The sequence below is a fragment of the Melanotaenia boesemani genome, chromosome 17 (genome assembly GCF_017639745.1).
Source record: "Melanotaenia boesemani isolate fMelBoe1 chromosome 17, fMelBoe1.pri, whole genome shotgun sequence".
In the NCBI taxonomy this organism is placed as follows: Eukaryota; Metazoa; Chordata; class Actinopteri; order Atheriniformes; family Melanotaeniidae; genus Melanotaenia; species Melanotaenia boesemani.
Window position 1 is genome coordinate 9,069,578 of NC_055698.1, and position 18,201 is coordinate 9,087,778.

Here is an 18,201-nt window from a genome sequence, read left to right on the forward strand (position 1 = left end):
GTGGCCAAATGATCAGCACAAAGTAGAACAGCAAAACAATGCACAAGTGCACACTTAAGAGGATGGGACACCATGTGCTTTCAGCAGCACACATAGCCATGTGAATTTGATTAGACAATGAAATGTAAAAAAAAAAAAAGCACAGTGCTGTATGTACACGCATGCACACACGCAGACACACTATGAACAACTACACTGAGGGCGGAAAAGAAGCTGCTGCTCCGAAAACAGCAGGAGTTGCTCCTCTCAGATCCCCCATTCCCACTAGTACCCACTCAGCTCTTTACTCAATTTAGAGTTGTTTTCCATTACAACTGGGGACCCTCTAATGTGGGTGTGGTCCCTGTAGCAAGGGGTCTCAAATGTCTGTGATGTCATTGGTATGCGACAAAAACACAACAACGGATGACATCAATGATTGTACCTCCTGCTCAGTCTACGGCTTTTTGATGGATTCAGTATAAAAGTATTTTAAAAAAAAATCCAGAGAAGGCTGGAGGTGGCAAGATGAAAAAAAACGTTGAGAGTTTTAAAACCATCAAAAATGTGAGGATGCAAAAGATCACTTATAAGGGTAAACTAACGGTAGCTAACGCTAGTTTGCTTGTTTACAATAAACGTTGTGTACAACGTTGTAATTGCTGCAAGTTGTCACTGCTGGGTTTAAAAATGTGTTTGATTTGTGGTTCAGACGGTTTCCTTAAAATTACTGCTACAAAACTGCCGGGCCGAAGGAAAAGATGTCGTTTAGGTTACCAAGATTTCGAATACAGTGGAATAATTTTAAAAAATCCTGCAAAACTGTTTCTTGTGTATGTGTATTGTTAGATACTTCTGGACACTTTACTGACTTCCATTATAAACACATTTTTAATCTTACTGCCACCACAGCTGTAAATTCTGTGATGTTAGGTTTCAATTTTAAGAAAAGTAGTGAGACATGTTTACTGCTTTACACCAAATTCAGATGTTTTCCCATTGCAGGGTGATGGATGATTTTTTTTTGTGACAACCTAAATCGGAGGTGTGCATAATACTTCACGGGACACGGGATCAAGTCATGTTCCTTTCTTATGTGTGGAACATGGGTTGGGCCGGTAATGGGGTCACAAAGGAGCGGGAACAGATTTGGAAATTAACAAGAGAGCACACAGCAGTGTTTACTGCAGGATAACAACACTGCATTGCAGTTATTTGTCAAAGTAGGAAAATCAAAACTTTTCAATAAAATTCAGCCAATATTAATTCTATAACTGACATGAACATTTTCCAATCATTACATGTCAAAATATCTGCCGTTATGGTTGTTAATCAATCACCTTCAGCATGGGTGATTACCAGCAAATTCTCAAAGGCACTTATATAGTTCACTTAACTCCATAAATAAATTAACTAATGGTGCTCATACCTCTAACAAGTCAAGGCAAAATCTGCCTTTCCCAAGTCTGATTCCTTCTTATCAAAAAGGGAGATTTTACTTTCCACTCTGATAATTTGTCGGTGTCATGCATCACTGCTGCCTTGGCAAAGCAAAACTGCAAGGCACACCCTACAGAACAGGAGGTAAAGTTAAGTGGCTCATTCCACCCCCCTCAACTGACTGTCATGAACAGAGCTGTAAAACTGTTTCTTAAGCCTGGTCCTCAGGACCCACTGCCCTGCATGTTTGACAGGTAACTCTGAATGAAATAAATGGCTCATTGACAGGCTTATAAAAAACTCGATGAGGAAGTTTATTAATCTAAATCAGATATTTTGGAGTAAGTATGCATCTAAAACAGCAGGGCAGTCGAATCCTGTGGACTAGGATTGAGAAACTCTGCTCTAATGAAAAGGCTGAGGAAGGAGCTGTTGTACTTCATCTTTGTGGTATTTTGACCAAAGCTTTTATGGGCATTTCAGGGAATTTTGTCGACTAGCTAAAAAAATTCTTATATATATTGCATTATTTAAAACTATCTAAAAGAGTTGATTGTATGTTTTTGCAGTTGTTGTTGCAACAAGTGCATGGTGTAAGAAGGGTAAAGATGGCACGAGAATGAGTGCTGAGATGTGTAGCAGGTGAAGTTGCAAAGACAGTAACCTCCAAAAGCCTGCATATTAATGTCCAAACAATGGTACTATTCACATGAAAGGGAGAAAAAGCAGATGGCAATGCATGCAACCAAGTCTATTTCAGCATAGAAACATCTGGGACTGTATAAACTAAACAAAATAAATTAACCTTGAGCGCCAAAGAGCCACAGTTAAGGTAACTTCTCCATTTAAAAAATACTGAAAAGAGCTTTATTGATTCAGCCCTGTTTGGAGTGGCAAAAGCTCCAGTTTAAGGTTAGTAAGATAATAATGTATTACTACTCTCTGGGCAAAGCAAAGAATGTAAAATAGAATTTAACATCTGCTAATAAATTGATCCTCCACCATGCAGATGTTTCTAAGTTTAAAGGTTTTTCACTTTTTCTCTTTTGTGTTGCTTTATCATTTAGGCTACTGGAGCTTTAGATAAAAATGTAGCCTTGTGCAGCTTTAAGACGATAATGATGGTTTCATTGCCATTCCTGTCCCTGCTCCAGCAGCTGGCTTGGCCCATGCTGCACTGTTGGCTTCAAACAGGGAACCCAGAGGACATATAGAAAAAAAATTCTTTTCCCTCTCATCCACCAAGTTTGAATAGGAATGTGGAGGACCCGCTGCAGCATTCTGGTCAGCATCTGACAACAAAACACGCTGTACAAAAGTGGCCAGTTCATGCCTTTAAAACCCCAAAATACACTGGACAAGCGCTCCCTTTCCATGGCCATGAAAACAAGCAATTATTGATCTCTGACGACCGCCAAGAGGTCAGTGAAGAGAGCTGGATGTTCAGGTTTCCATGAGCAAAGAAGTAGAGTGCAAGTTATTGACCTTGCTGTGCCTCCAGCTGGTTACTAGTTCAAGCTGGAGGCACAGCAGTGAAGCAGGGTTATGATTTGTGTTAAACCTATTAAATTAAGAACAGAACATGAAAAACTTGTGCATTATACCGGCTGGCTTACATGAAGACAACAAACTGGAGTCGGATTATACAAAACAGACAGGCAGTGCTAGCATAAATGAAGGGCATGTAACCTGAGCTAGCCACAATCTAAACACACAGCACATCCATCAGTGAGGCTGATGTAAGGCTTCTCTGTGCTGCTAAGCCACAAAGAAACTGTAGCTGAGTGACTTTGACTCTTGTCTTTTCACTGAAGTTCTCCCTTTTTTTAACACCAACAGGAAAACTTCAACCTGCTGACTTTTCTTCTTGATAGTTTCTTTAAAACATGTTGAATTCCTTGCAAAGGTTTGTTTAGCACGAGAGACTGAGGTGAATAAAGGTGATCAGTAATATAATCTACACCTTTACAAGTTTAATGTATCTCATGTTGTTTTAAGCTAACATGTCTGTAACAATATTTCTGCTTTTTTCCTCTTTTTTAATTCTCCTTTAGACTTCACATTGAGAATATTCCTGGTTGTAACTTCAGCTAGGGCCTTTCTGTGTGGCGTTTGCATGTTCTCCCTGTGCATACATGAGCTCTCTCCTGGTATTTCAGTTTATTTTAACAGTCCAACAACGTGCATGTTAAGTTCACTGGTGTCTGTAAATTCTCTCCAGGACTGAGTGTGAGTGGTTGTTTGCCTTTGTGTTGGCCCTGAGATGGACAGGTGACCTGCTCAGGGTGTACTCCACCTCTCACCTAGTAGCAGCTGGGATAAGCTCCAGCCCCCGTGACTCTGCTTTGGAATAAGTGGGTATAGAAAATGAGCATTTGTTCAATATTTGAACCACAGTTGACAGACAAACTAGACCTGACATTACTATTTTGTTTGCATCTTACCATGCATTCGTTATATTGATGAATTATTTTTCATGTTTTTTTAACCTAATATTCTACATATTTATCAAACTAGTGCTCTCGTTGCTGGATGGTTAACCCTGGGTTAATTTAAGCCTGTGATACATCATACATTGACCTTTGGCTTTCAAGCTCAAAAGATGACCATTGTGAAAGATATATGAAATGAAATGAAATGAAATGAATGAAATGAAAAATACTTTATTAATCCCTTTGCAGGGAAATTCATGATATATATATATAGCATATATATAGAAATATAGCAGCGGTGGGCAATATGGCCTGCAATTTGCTAAATGTTTTGGGCTTCTTTTGCAATACACTATACATAAATCTACTCTACATTAAAATCAACTCTGAAACACCATAAATGTTAAATGCAGCTTTATTATGTGTGTTACAACCTGGCTCGGCTATGGAAGGAGGAAGAAACAAAAGAATGATGATGCCCAGATGGATGGTGGAGTACTAGGGAATATGGTGTCAAACAACACCAGCAGAATAATTAAAATATACTCAAGTAGCTATTACCTCTTTCCAATTTGGACTTTTTTTAATTTGGCAAAGACGTAGGACTAATTTGCTTTGCAGCAGAAATTTCAGGTGCTAAAAGACATTTTGTGGTACTGCTGCCTTTTGTGGGAATAGTTTTATGTCATATTTTGCAGATAAACGTGTCTTGTTGAGCATCTTCCTTTAAAACTCAAACCACTGCCAGACGATGGATGCAGCTTTTCTTCTGAACTGAGTTATCTATCTCACATGCAGCTTCCGTCTCTGAATGCCCATAAACTCGCTTGATGAACGCTCTTACATCTGCTGTCTCCATGCTTCTTTCCTGTCTCTCCTGATACAACAACACAGTCTTGTCCATGTTGAGTGTGGCGTCTGCTGCGAGAGGGGCATTGGGAGAGAGTGAGAGAAGCCCAACTACAAAGGAAATCCCTGATAAATGACTTATACATTGCAGTGACAATTTGTAGTCAATGGTCATGATATCACAAATCGAACAACTCGGGATAAACAGCGTTTATTCGATACATCACCCCTCAATAGTAGGATCACTTGCTGTTAATTATGATTACAGTCAGTAATCTAGTTTCATCTTCCTGATTTGTAGTGCATTTTATTCAATTTCAAACTCCCATAATTACTACAATCAGTTTAAAACCAGTCTTTAGCTTCTTCTTGATCTGATTAACTAATATGTTAAAAAAGAAAAAAAAAACTTTCCTTTTTGTTTCATGGACTGGGCAAGCAAATCTGATTATTCCCACTGAAGCTAAGCGTAATCCAAACACCATATTTGATTGAAGCAGCAGTTAAATAAATCCACCTGCAATTTCAGCTTCATTAGTCACCCTAGGAGACAAGAAAATACTCTTACAAATCAACTCAGCCAAGAAATGTAAAAACCTGGAGCTTATATAAGCCGAGTGATTGTAGAAAATCTCTAATTTTTCCAATAATGTCACTGCCTGTATTAAGTGTATGAACCTGAATTACCTTCTATCATCTCTACCCTTCGTAAGTTATGCCCTCTTACTATAAACTCCCTTCTACACTTCACTGTTTGACCCAGAAGTCTCTTTAACGGCCCTGTCCACTATCCCCATTCACGTGACACAATATTTACAGTACTGCCGCATGAGAATGACAGCCTCACATCAGCAAAGCGGACTCATCCAATAAACTACACAGAAGAGGGGGGAAGAGCTTTCAGCTCAGGATGGCTACTTTTAAGATTTTCCACAAAAGCTATAGGGATTTATGACGTGTGCGTGTTCAATGGGTAGGGGTGTCCATCTGGACAGAAAAGCATGCAGCGATGGAGGGAGAGGGTTCCTAGATGGAGTGGAAGATAGAAAAGAAGAGGGAGGAATTTCTAGGTAGTTGGGAAGAGTGTTAAGTGGGCCAGCAAATGGGTTTTGGCTTTGGAGAGATAAATCAATAGAAGCAGAGCGGCTAGAAAATCGTGACAGAGCAAAAATTTGCTTTTCTATATTATATGCTGCAATACAGGGAAAAAAGCAGGAAATCCTTCCATATTATCTGAATATTGTTACTGCGATTATATTAATGAGTTATCATCTGCAAAGAATATTAAAAAGTCTCTTAAAAGACTCTTCTCAAATATCCTGCCAAACTGGGAAGGGAGCAGGCTGCAGAGCTTCCCCCAGTATGCACAACAACCTGCATGCTGGTTGATTTAGAGAGGACAGGTAAAGCCTCCCCCCTTCTTGTCTCTACCCTGAGGGAGGCAGAAAAAGCTGTGAGGAGGTCAGAAAGAGCACCGAGGAGGCAGTTCCACTTTCCTGTATCGGAGGGAGCTTCATCTGGTCTAGAGGGAGGTTATCCTTTCATTGTTTTTTTTTTTTTAACTAAATCAGAGAAATGTTTGTTTAATCTGATTAATGTAAAAAAGCTGTGTTGTATCATGTTATGATCTATTCAAATCTGCCTTACATTACACATACTGAGTGCTGGTGCTCTAACAAGGCATCATCCAGTTTGAGTTGTGTTTCATTACAGTTTCACAAAATACAAAACAGATAATAAATCCTGTTAAAAATGCATTTCATTTAATTGCCTTATCAGTCCTGAATAAATCTGGTTTAGGCTAGATAACAATAAGGAAAGTGAGTTACCGTGGTGATGTGGCAAAGCTTGATTGGGTGAGCGCTGAAAGCCTGAAACAATCAGCTCCTCAGGCCTGCGAGAAGAGGTACGCTCCATCCTTTCCTGTCAAAAAAAAAAAGAAAAAAAGGAAAAAATATAATAATGTAGTTAAGATCCAAGTGGAAAATGTTGATCTATGTCTAAGATGTCAGATATCTTAGTGAAGGGGAAGACAGCATGTTATTTTCAAAGTTCAGATTGTCAAACAAAGGTTGGGTTTGTGCCTCTGCTCTCAAATTACATCAACTCATATATTGAGGCACTGACTTTAGGCCCTCCTGACCTCTCCCTTTCACTCCCTCTTTCTATCTCTCTGTCACCATCACATGCAGTTTTAAATCCTCACGTCAAGCATATCCTTCATTTTTTTGTGTGTATAAAATTTTATTAATAATAAAAAGAAAAATATATCACAACATCTCTAGCTTGCTTAAACAATCTGACATCTGCAGACGTCCCATCAAATTCCTCACACATTGTCTAATTTGAAGCAGCCTTGAGGCAAGAGAGCTGCAGAGGAGAAAAGGAGGAAAAATGCCAAATTTTAAATCTTCCCTTTTCCAGGAAAAAGAAGAACGCGGAAGCATAGCTTCCAGGAACTGCTCGTGGCCAGAAGTCCTGTTGTGTATGCAGGCCCATACACACCCACTCACAGCTCTCTTCTGTGCTTCGAAAACATCCATAAATGCCCAGAGTAAGATTTACAGCTCTGAGAAGCAGCAGCCAAAAGCTTTCCAAGGAAGGCAGCTTGGCTGCAAGGCCTGTGGGCTGACTGCAGGCTTCAGCTGGGGCTGCAAGCAAGTTTCAGTATTTACTCATATGTACAAGCATTTATTCAAGATTTTATAGTGAATGTGTGAGTAAAATGGTCCAAAGACATACTTTTGGGACTTCTGCTAATGCTAATCTCTCTTCTCAGAACTGGTCTAGGTTTTACATTTGCAGGGTGCAAGGGTGCAACGTTGTGTGAGGTTAGAGAAAGGACAGTTCTTGATCTAAGAATTATCAGTAGCAGCATTGTTCACATTTAGAGAAAAGTCAGAGCAAAAAATTTTCCTCCCATCCAGAGCACTCCTGCAGCAAGTTCGCTTTAATGGCAGCGTTCCCCATAAAATCTCACCATGAACTCTAATGCACTCTCTCCAGCTTTCTTATAGTCCCTACAAAAGTAAGTTCAGCCTTTAACTTCTTTACATGATATATTTTGTCCCAGATCTCACTTAAACAACTAAAATGACAAGAAAGAAGGTCAAAGCTGTCTTTTGGTAAGTATCCTTAGGTTGTTTTTAAAAATACTGATCAGTCGCAGCAAACATACAGTAATTTTACATCCTGTGAACAGTCCTTCATTCTGAATTTTTGTCGAACCGATACAGAGTTGTGCGAAGTCCCTGCTTGGCAGCCTTTGGCCATGGCCTCTCAAGACTTTATTTTTAGATAAAATGTGTAAACTAGCACTCTACAAGCCATTTCATTTAAAGTGTAACAGGTTGTTGAGGTAGCAATGATGTGATCAGCTGAAATAATTTTGTAAATGTGTACAGAAGCTTGGTCAAACAGTTATGGCCAGTTGATACACTAGCACTCTTGATATTGCTAGCCTTAGGTGTACAGAACACAAAGGGATTGTTTCTTGTAAATCAATGGCATGTGAGTCAAAAGGATTAATCGGTAAATCTCATTTTTACTTAATTTCATTGTATTTTTTACTTGTTTTGATTGATGTTTATTAGGAAGGGAGTGCATGCACTGGAAAACTGGATTGATATAAGCATAATATGGCCAATGCATTCCTACAGCTCATTACAAAAGAATTCACCCCCTTTGTCCTTTTTTATGTTTTGTTGCCTCATTGTTGCATAATTTTATTTACTAGAGTTGGGACCGACCAGATATCGGTATAGGGCTCCGATATTAACAAGATTCAAGGACCAGATATCAGGCTGAATTCACCGATCCACCTCATTGATCCAAACTGGGATCTTTCCGGTCCTGTGTTACAAATTATAAGTACCAAGCAATGCACCGGCACCCTACAAGTCTAATGGGGAATGAGCTGCCTTTGTTAATGTAGCATGTCACTTACTAGAATATATTTGAAAACTAAAGGGATTTTATGGTGCGTTTGGTTTGACTCGGAGGTCAGAAATCAGCTCTGAAATAGCAGCCATCTTTAATGGGTAAAGTCTGATCTGAGTGAGTCTTCCTCGACTTTCCGAGTCAGATACAAGTTCTTGTATTGCCAATGGGTAAAATCCAACTTCCGAGTACATGATCTTCTACTTGGTCCCGATATTTGCTTGGTCATATTCACCAATACAAACTTGCTTTGGCAGGATATTGGGTCTCATTCTACAAATCCTGGTGTGTACTTATCAAAAGGATCCGTTCATGATGGGATTCCACATTTCTAGCTTATAGGATGTGAATTACCTCGGATCTTGAGTGCAATCTCTCAGATGGATAAGATTAGAAGAGTCCCTTGGCTGTTTTAAGTAAATGAAGTGCAGTTTTAGTTGATTCCTTTAGAATAATCACCAATTATGATAAAATTGTGGAAGATGTCTAGGGTTTTTAAAGATTTGTATTTAGATCAGGCTGACCACAAAGCTGTAGGAAGCAGGAGACAACGCTCAGCTCTCACACTTCATGTGAGGACTGTGCACACACAGTGGTTCATGCAACTTTTAATATATTTCACAAACATAACTAACTCTTTTAAACTTACCTGACATCAACTCTTTATTTTGTGCTTTATAGTCTGATTGTAACATTTGACCAGATCAATATGTTGCCCCTAGGAATCAGTAAAAGCAGCATTATCTACATACTTTCAACATACCTTGAATCAGAGAATTAGATGCCATGCTTCCTTGAAAGCAGAAACACAACTGAGCATGCCTGCTGCTTCTTAGATAAGGACCTACAGACAGAACTAACTGCAGTCCGTGTTCTCAGATGGAGAACACACATTCAAGAAAGAAAAAAAGGCACAAAACCTGACACTAGAGGGAGGAAGGAGTTGTTTAATACTTATTCTTTCCACTCTTCCAGACAGCTAAAGTCATAACTTTGCAGAGCCACAAGTCTGTGGACTGTGGTTTTTTTAGTGCTGTGCAGTGTGTGCAAACACATCTATAAACAAATACTCATACACGAGGAGATGGACAGGAAAAGAGGGAAGGAAAGCAACAGTTGCTGGCTGTTCAATCAGAGACATCTCTGGCAAAGAGCCAGAGTTTTCACTAAGATAGACAGACTTGCAAACACACACACACACATACACACACACACACACACACATCGGAGATGGGCCTGGAACTTTGCCCAGATTCCCAAACATGCTCGTTATGTATAGCGTTATGCAAGTACACAGAAGAAAGGGCTCATTTGCTCTTATCTACACATATTAAACCTACAGAGAAACTCCATGTGGTTTGTGTGTGTGTGTGTGTGTGTGTGTGTGTGTGTGTGTGTGTGTGTGTGTGTGTGTGTGTGTGTGTGTGTGTGTGTGTGTGTGTGACCCATGCTGTCTCATGTCAAGCTTAGCATAAGGACACACAGCAACATTTTAACTCACTTCTCTCCATCTAACTATCAAACTCTTGTTTTTTCTCTACTTGATGCAGGGTGGAGGAATGTTGTTTTCTATGGGGATTCAATTCACTATTCACTCCAGTCTTACTGGTGCAAAACCCTTTCCTGGAAGCTAACATGGACCAATCCAAATTAATGTCAGCTCAACAAGGGCTCAACGGTCCCACAGTTTGGGTTGGAAGAGAGCTTCATGTCTATACCTCCACTAAGAGGAAAAGGGTACTTGAGGCTATGTCACCGCCATCGTCCCATCAGTCCCAGTGAGATGTCACACCATCAGTCCCATGCTTTCATGCCTGTCACACAACAAAGTCTGCAGTTTGTTTTTGTTGTTTGTTTAGTTCTCTATTTATAGACCTCCATGATGCTCTTAAGCCAAATTCTTTAGGTTACTGGCGGGTTGGAGAGGAGAAAATCCAAGCTCAGAAACAAAGGGCTCATTCTGCAGGAGTTGGACACTAGAAGTAGGTCTGTTGTGTTGAAGAAACACCATATTTCTCCTAACTGGGATGGCAGTCACCCATTATGAAGCAAGTGGACTCAGAGCAACTGCACACACGTTGATATACAGAGAGGTTTTTATGACCATACCTGTGACATTCTTCTTCTAACAGTTTCTTCTAGCTCATAAGCAAAACACAAACCCTTTTCTAACCCAAATATCACTGCAAACTAATTCTTAAATTTTATATTGACAAGAGATTTCAATGTGCACTGAAAAAGCTCAAAATTATCCCGAACTCTGTTTTTCCCTTTACAGTGTTTTAGCTTCTTTTAGATGACAATTTTGGTGTTGCAGCTCAAACTTTCACTATTGTGTTCTAGTAAACCTTGTATCCACTCATAACAGGTCTGTATATTAAAACTTTAAATCCATTTTCTGCTTAGAAATCTAGCATAATATGTAACTAAAGGTAGCTTGAAAACAAAGTATACACACGTCATTATTCCAAAAAGTATTCCCTTATTTGGTGTTCTGATTATACTGGTGGGAAATGGTATTTAACACCTTGGTCCGAATGTCTCCCATAGGTGTTCAGTTAGGCTGAGCTCTGGTATTATCTTTGGAAGGGGCTGGATGGGGTTAAAACAGTGCACAGACAACTGCTCACAAGACAAATTGCTCACAAGACTAATAGAAAAATAGACAAATGTTCAAACTGAATGTTGAGAGGGATCACATCTCCCTGACAAATGAAATTGTGATCTTAAGATAATAATCAGTGTGACGGACTGTCATCCTGTATGGATACAAGTCCTAGCTCATCATATACCAGAACTGCTCAAAAGCATTCAACATACTGGGTATCCAGAACTGCTCTAACGAATATAAAAGGGACTGAAGCTTTGTGATTATGCCATGCAGATACTCTAAAGCAGTGGTTTTCAAACTGGGGGTCGGGACCCCCATGGGGTCACGAGACAATTTCAGGGGGTTGCTAAACAATACTGAAAGATATATAGCCTACATTTATCTAATAAATTTGGGATTTTTATCAAGGCTGTCAAAATAAACCATTAATGAAAAGATAAATATTTGAAATTAGCACCTTCATTTTTTTCAACACATTAATGCATAAAACAACAAAGTTAGAGCACATTAAAAATCTGAATTTGACATTATCTCTGCAACAGAAGCGGATTTGGGGCATGTAGGTGCCTTGTCACAGTTGTAAACCTCTAAAAACCACTTGATTCTCCTTATTTATGACGATTTGACAGTTTTCTAGCCTGACATTTAGAGGATGGCCTATCTGATACATGACAACTATTCACAAGCATGTTGTCGCATGGGGGAGGGGGTCGCGAACTCCAATGCATCTTATTTTGGGCGTTGTGTCTCAAATAGTTTGAAAATCCACTGCTCTAAACAATTGGTGTGATGTCTGATGAATAAAGTGTAAATTGGGTGCGATAGGTAAAACAAACCAAAGAAGTATGCAAGCATTATCTATAAATGAAAACAATGCAAATAAATATTGCATTAGGTTTTGAAAGTATTTGTACATATTTTCTTAATAAATCAATATGTGAACGTGTTTTAGTTGTATATCCGCATACTATCTTGTTTTGCTGTAAATATAAATTATAAAACAATTTGTAAGCATTTGTCTTTTTCTTTTAGTGTTGTGAGTTTTTGTGTTTTGAGCATTTGTCATGAATCGTTAAAACAGAACTTGGGGGAAAAAAAAAACAACTGAATGGTACGGTCATTGCTCCTCAAAGTGACAGCAAAAATCCACAATTATTGACTAAGCTTTGTGTCTACTGAAAATGGGCACTTTTTGGCTAACTTTGAATTGTAATGACACCATTTTTTTGTCATATTTTTTTATTTTCAATTTTGAAAACACTAACCTTGAAAATTAATTCCATCCACCATGACAATGTTTTTCTTCACAATTTTATTGCTGAAATATGAAGAAATGTAAACTTACAAGTTTACAAGGCATGTACAGAACAGTTAGCCAACTACAACAACTAATGACAGCAGGAAATTAGCTAATTTTCCTTGAGAGGTGAGTTCACATATTTCCAGTTTTGTTTGTTACCAGTAAAAAAAAAAAAAAAAAAAAAGCTCCTGAGGACAAATACCAAAATTTGATGTTCAAAGTTTAACAATAAATTTGGACTAAACTCGCTTCTACTGAAATACAACATAGCTAGCGCAGGGTATGCTATAGCGCTAGCATTCACAGAAGATGAACTAGCGTTTATTGTAAACTTGGAAAGTTTGTTTTTTTTTTTTTTTTTTGTTTGTTTTTTTGTTCTTGTACAGATGGAAGTTTTTCTAAAAAGGCGTGCCTCCAAACAATTCTAGAAAAAAAAAAAAAAAAAAAAAAAAAAAGCAATTTTTTTACAAGGTGTAGTATCAATACCTGACCTGTAAGTGGCTCTGCAACATTGTCACAGAAATACACCAAAAACTGAAAAAGCGTGGAGCACGAGCATATGCAAACTGCAATAATAAAGAAGGAGAAGAAGAAAAAGACATATGTTTACACAGACAGAGTTCTGGTTCTGTCACCAGCTTCGTTCTTGAGTCTCAGAATCTCAGTGCTTTCTGGCAAACCAGCCCGTGTTTACACCATTTTAACCCAAACCACAACTTTACTCAGCGGAAGTAAATGTTAACCGTTTGGAAATTTTGTCATTAAGGTTGATGGTTAAATCATCAGGCTTCATTATAACTACAGTTTTCCAAAATAAACAATAGGCTATATTCAGATGATCGAGTAAATTTCATAAGATGTTATCAACTTGAGCTCACAGAAATCAGAGTGGAGGCAGTACATGGTTGGTTTATTTGGTTGTAGCCGCTGCAGAGGTTGTAGCTAGACAGATGGACATGTAACACCACATCCAGGTTCGTATTTGTCCAAGCCGTATTCTTTCTTCACTTTCTACAGCTTATTTGGTCTGGCTGGTTTGTTCTTCTTTAAAAAAAAAAAAAAAAACTAATTAAAAACAGTGCGCAATACAGCACCTGTGTGAACACTGACACTCAGCGTTGTTAAAGAGCTTTTGGGCAATTGCGTCATCAGTCCGTTAAAAAAAAAAAAAAAAAAAAAAAAAAAGATGGAAAAGGGTGGCATTTGCAGAACTATATACTTTGGGAACAATTTTATACGCAGAGGTTTTTGACTCCCAAAATGCTGATTCTGTGTGGAAGAAATGTCCAAATGATAAACAACCATAGCAGAATCATCTAAGCTTGCCCCCATGTGGCTAGAGACTGAAAACCTGATAAACACATCAGCCATTCACGGCACCTTATCTTAGACAGATATTTTTATTGCAGACAAACCCTAAAATTTAAGATATTTGTTAAAGCTAGATCCTGCGTCTTACATCAAACTTACCTTGAAATTCATAAAATTAGTCAGGAAACGTACCAGTAATTAAACTGTGAAAGCGGTTAAGGTCACAGGCTTCTTTTGCAGTGAATATTTTTGAGCTGAAAAGCCATTTTAGAGAGCAACTGTCACCAATTTAAAGGTATTCACAGCTGTTTCAAATGTTAGCTTTGTACACACAGTATTTAAAGATGTTGAATTTATAGGATCAAACCCCTGACCTTCATCTTGTTAGTCCATTGTAACCTGTTCAGTCATGCAACTGCCTAGTTATTACCAAGACCACCACCGCACATTATTTCTAACAAAGAGCAAAAGCCATACAAAATGAGGGGGCACTTTGCCCGTGGACAACTCAAAGTTCCTTAATTATGCTGACATTACAGGATTACAAATAAGCCTACCGTTATTAACCAGATTGACTCCAAAGGACTTTTGCATGTGTGTTTTAGAAACAGTAATGTCCTAAAAGCATCTTGTTGGCAGCTGACACTAACAAACCCATATATTTCTTTCAACTCACAACTAAAAAAATAAATCATAAAACAATTCTTAAGTACATTTTTTCAATTTAATTAGTAGATGAATAAACAGTCTAAGGGCTCATTTATGCTGATGTTGTATTTGTAGACACGTACCTTAATTGCAGAGCAACAATTCTCAAGCAGCCTTCCTGATTCTTGGGCGACTACACAGCATCGACAAGCTCACAAACACAGCTCGGATAAAATATTTACCTGGTAGTTTGAGTGACGTAAGAAGTAGTCAGGGCATCCCGCTACAGCCATGATGCTTCCTTAGTGTTCCCTCTTACAGGGAGCCCTCTGGTCCAATCAGCACCCTGAACAAGGAATGAGGAACACAGAAATTAGACAAAGTGAAAAGAAACAACTACAAAACAGTAAAGTGAGTAGAAAAAGTTAAAATGAAAAAAATAAATTAACAGAATGATTCAGTAAAAAGGAAATGTACTGCTTAAATAATAGATTTGAAATTTCTAACATATAAAACAGGACTTTCCCCAGAAGATCTTTGTTAAACATGACAAAAATAGTCCACAAAACTGAAAACCATTAAAAAAAAAAAAAAAAGGTTAAAACCCCATCTCTTACCTGAAGAAAAAACACAGCATAAATGTGCACGCATGGACGAAAATGTGCACACTGAATCTAGTGTAAACAAAGCCACTATGTGCACCACACACACAAGTCAGTTCCTAAACAAAGCCAGGGGCTTAGGACTAAATAAGAAACCCTCCCCGAGCTTGCATCACATGACCACTCACCACCTGCAGCCTGACGTGGAAGGGAAAGGGGGAGTCTTTCTTAGAGCAACTTGAAATCGGAGTCAGCTATTTCCTTATCTGCTGCGAGTTAGCAGCTGGAAGTTGTTTGTATGCGTGTATTTAAGTCTCACGTGAACAGCATTAGATCTTTTGTTTATTTTTCTGCATGCAAGAGAGTTGGGAAAACTACTCTTCTAAGCTGCTGAAAGAGCCTAAATTGATCACATAAAAAGGAGGATCTTAACCCTGCATAATGTCATTTTGGATCAGATTTTTATCTCCACTTGTTTAACTGTTTCAGCAGAAGGACTTATCTTCCTCTGTTGTTGGAAATCCCAGATCACCATGAAAATCGACTCCTCTCTTCTCTATAAATGACCTGTATGATTTCATAGAAAGTTGCAAAAACACACTGGAGATATCCAGCTCACAAACCGGTTCAAGAAAAACACTCTTCAGAGGAAAAGATTGCTTTATGCAGTGCACATGATTTCACAAAAGTGGCTCAAACTAAAAAGTTCAGCAAACAGATTCTACACACACACACACACACACACACAATCTTACATCTAAAACTAAAAACACTTCTTTTCTCTGACTCTGCTGATCCTTCTTCACTTTCTCTCCCAGCATGTCTCCATTGTACAGGTCATTATATAACACATATCAGATGGTTCAAACAATCTCTCCTCCACCTCCTCCTCCTCCTCTTCTCCCCCTTCTTCTCTTTTCACCCCACTAATTACTGTTTCCACTGGGGCTCTGCTATCTTTAGGTCTCTCTGCTGACTGAGAATGCGTGTCTAAATGTGTATGCACAGTTGGGCACACATTGAAAAAGACACCCTCTGCACTCCTGATAATTGCACACTTTTCTTTTTTTCCTCTCTCTTTCTCTATCCTCTGGTCCAGTTTTGTATCTCACATGCATGGGCTTCTCACACCAATCAAAGTGCTGGCCAAAAGGGCAAGCCCTGCTGATTGCATGCACAGCTAATAAGCCTGAAAGCAAAGCCAAAGCACAGAGTGCTTGACATTTACTGACATTTGTGCTTCCTCCTGCAGAGAAAGAGAATAATTCGGCTTTACTGGTCATATGGGCAGATCTAGGGAATTAAATGGGCTATGGAGCAACTTAATAATGCCACACGTGTGAGTGCTAGTATGTCCATATAGCACGCCCACTCCTACATTTCCCCAAGTACAAATAAACTTTAGGATACTTTTCTAAATGATTTTCAAATCTACATCCTCACCAGTAAAGCTCTTGCCACTGAGATTTTGCTCCTATGTTACTTGATCCTAAATGAAGTCTCTTCATGGACTAAGAGAGAAAAAATGAGCAGCATAAAGAGATTTGCCTACATTAAGGCAGAGCCAACTGAGCCATATGACAGACCATCAACCCACACTCAGCCGGCTTATCCTCCATGATGAAGGCTCCTTAACATGCTGCTGGTTCAGATAACTGCCTTCCTAATTCAAAGTTGGCATTAGTGAGGAGAAATGATCACTGCAGCTGTTTCTGACGCTGATGGGGCATCTCATCCAAGGGGTGATGATGGTTTATATTGACTTTTTTAACTTCAGGACTTCTACCACCATCACCAAATACATGTGACTAGAACAAGGTAGTTTTTGGAGAATAAATTTGTATTTAAGCTGTTGATCTTCATGCAGCACATTGTGTCCAGAGATAAGTGATGTGTGTTCTTTGCAGTTTCTTCCAAGAGCTATGTTATCTACTTTTAAAGGTGTGCACAAAGATTTTGTGTGAAGATAATTTAATCTGTCAATAATATAATCAATAAAAAATGTATAATTACAAGCCAAATGGCCAATAAGGCAATACAGTTGACACTTAAATTAAGCAAATGCAGTCTTACTGAGAGAAATTAGTTCCTAGACAAATATTCAAAGTGCTTACGGCAAGGAAAGGGCAGGACGCGGCTCGAGATCGTGTCCAGGACGCACGTAGCAGCAGCAGCAGGTAGCTTCGACTATCCTCGACCGAATCTCCTCACAAACTGCTTTCACCCCCCACCCCCGGAAAAAAGGGAAAAACTGTCCGCTGCTGCGCTGCCTTCACCTTCACCCCTCCAGAAGCGTTTCCTACACACGTACAAACTGCACAATCGCGCTCGCACACGTCCAAACACGCGCACATATACACCACACTCACCATGCGCTTACTTCGACCAGCTGACTGTCCTCGGCCTCTCACTACAACTCAACACGCGCACATGCAAAGAGAGCCACACATACGCACACAGGCGCGAGCAGGCGAGCACGCACTTTCTGGCTAAAGGAAACTCTCTCTCTCTCTCTCTCTCCCTCCTTCCCTTTCTCTCTCTCTCTCCGCGCCCCGCCTTGCTCACTGCAGCACTGCAAAAAACTAAACTTACTCCACAAGCTGGTGGTCTGTGTCCTTAACGAACCATCTATACATAGAAAACCTGTTTAACACTTCCCAAACAAATTATATCAATAATACTGTCGTTCTCATATTGTCAAAACTACTTTATTTAGAAAAAAAGTCTAACTGAAGCTCAAACTAACACTGGATGTTGACCATTTTTGCAGTGTTGTAAGCGCTAAATGAAGTCAACTATGAGCTGAAGTGACTCAGTATTGTCAAACCATCTAACTTAGCACAAAAAAGGTAAAAACTTATTTTTTGTTGTAACAATGCTTCTTGCCTCTAAATCTTATAGGGCTAGAAAGCCTGTTTATTTCTTTTTAAAGGTGTCACATTTGTAAGGAAAATGTATTTGTGGGATGAGCAGCACAGTTGAGTATGTAGGCTGCGCCCATGACCAACTTGCCAAAGCTTTTCTACCAATGCCAAACAACTTATTCTACTATTTAGTCTAGTTAGAGCTTGTGGTGCATCACACGTTGAC

The 18,201-nt window shown here is 39.1% G+C and overlaps 1 protein-coding gene across 4 annotated transcripts in view; it reads right to left on the bottom strand.

Moving 5' to 3' along the window:
* Positions 1-17,591, bottom strand: part of LOC121656464 (growth factor receptor-bound protein 10-like) — a 53,930-nt gene extending 36,339 nt beyond the window's left edge. The window contains exons 1-3 of one of the 4 annotated variants that reach the window (XM_042011456.1): positions 17,481-17,591; positions 14,752-14,855; positions 6,530-6,623 (exon numbers count right to left, since the gene is read on the bottom strand). In XM_042011456.1, the coding sequence (XP_041867390.1) occupies positions 6,530-6,623; positions 14,752-14,802 (145 nt within the window). In that variant the 5' untranslated portion in view covers positions 14,803-14,855; positions 17,481-17,591. The other 3 variants (XM_042011457.1, XM_042011455.1, XM_042011458.1) reach the window with 3 other exon arrangements.
* Positions 17,592-18,201: the final 610 nt, after the last annotated feature.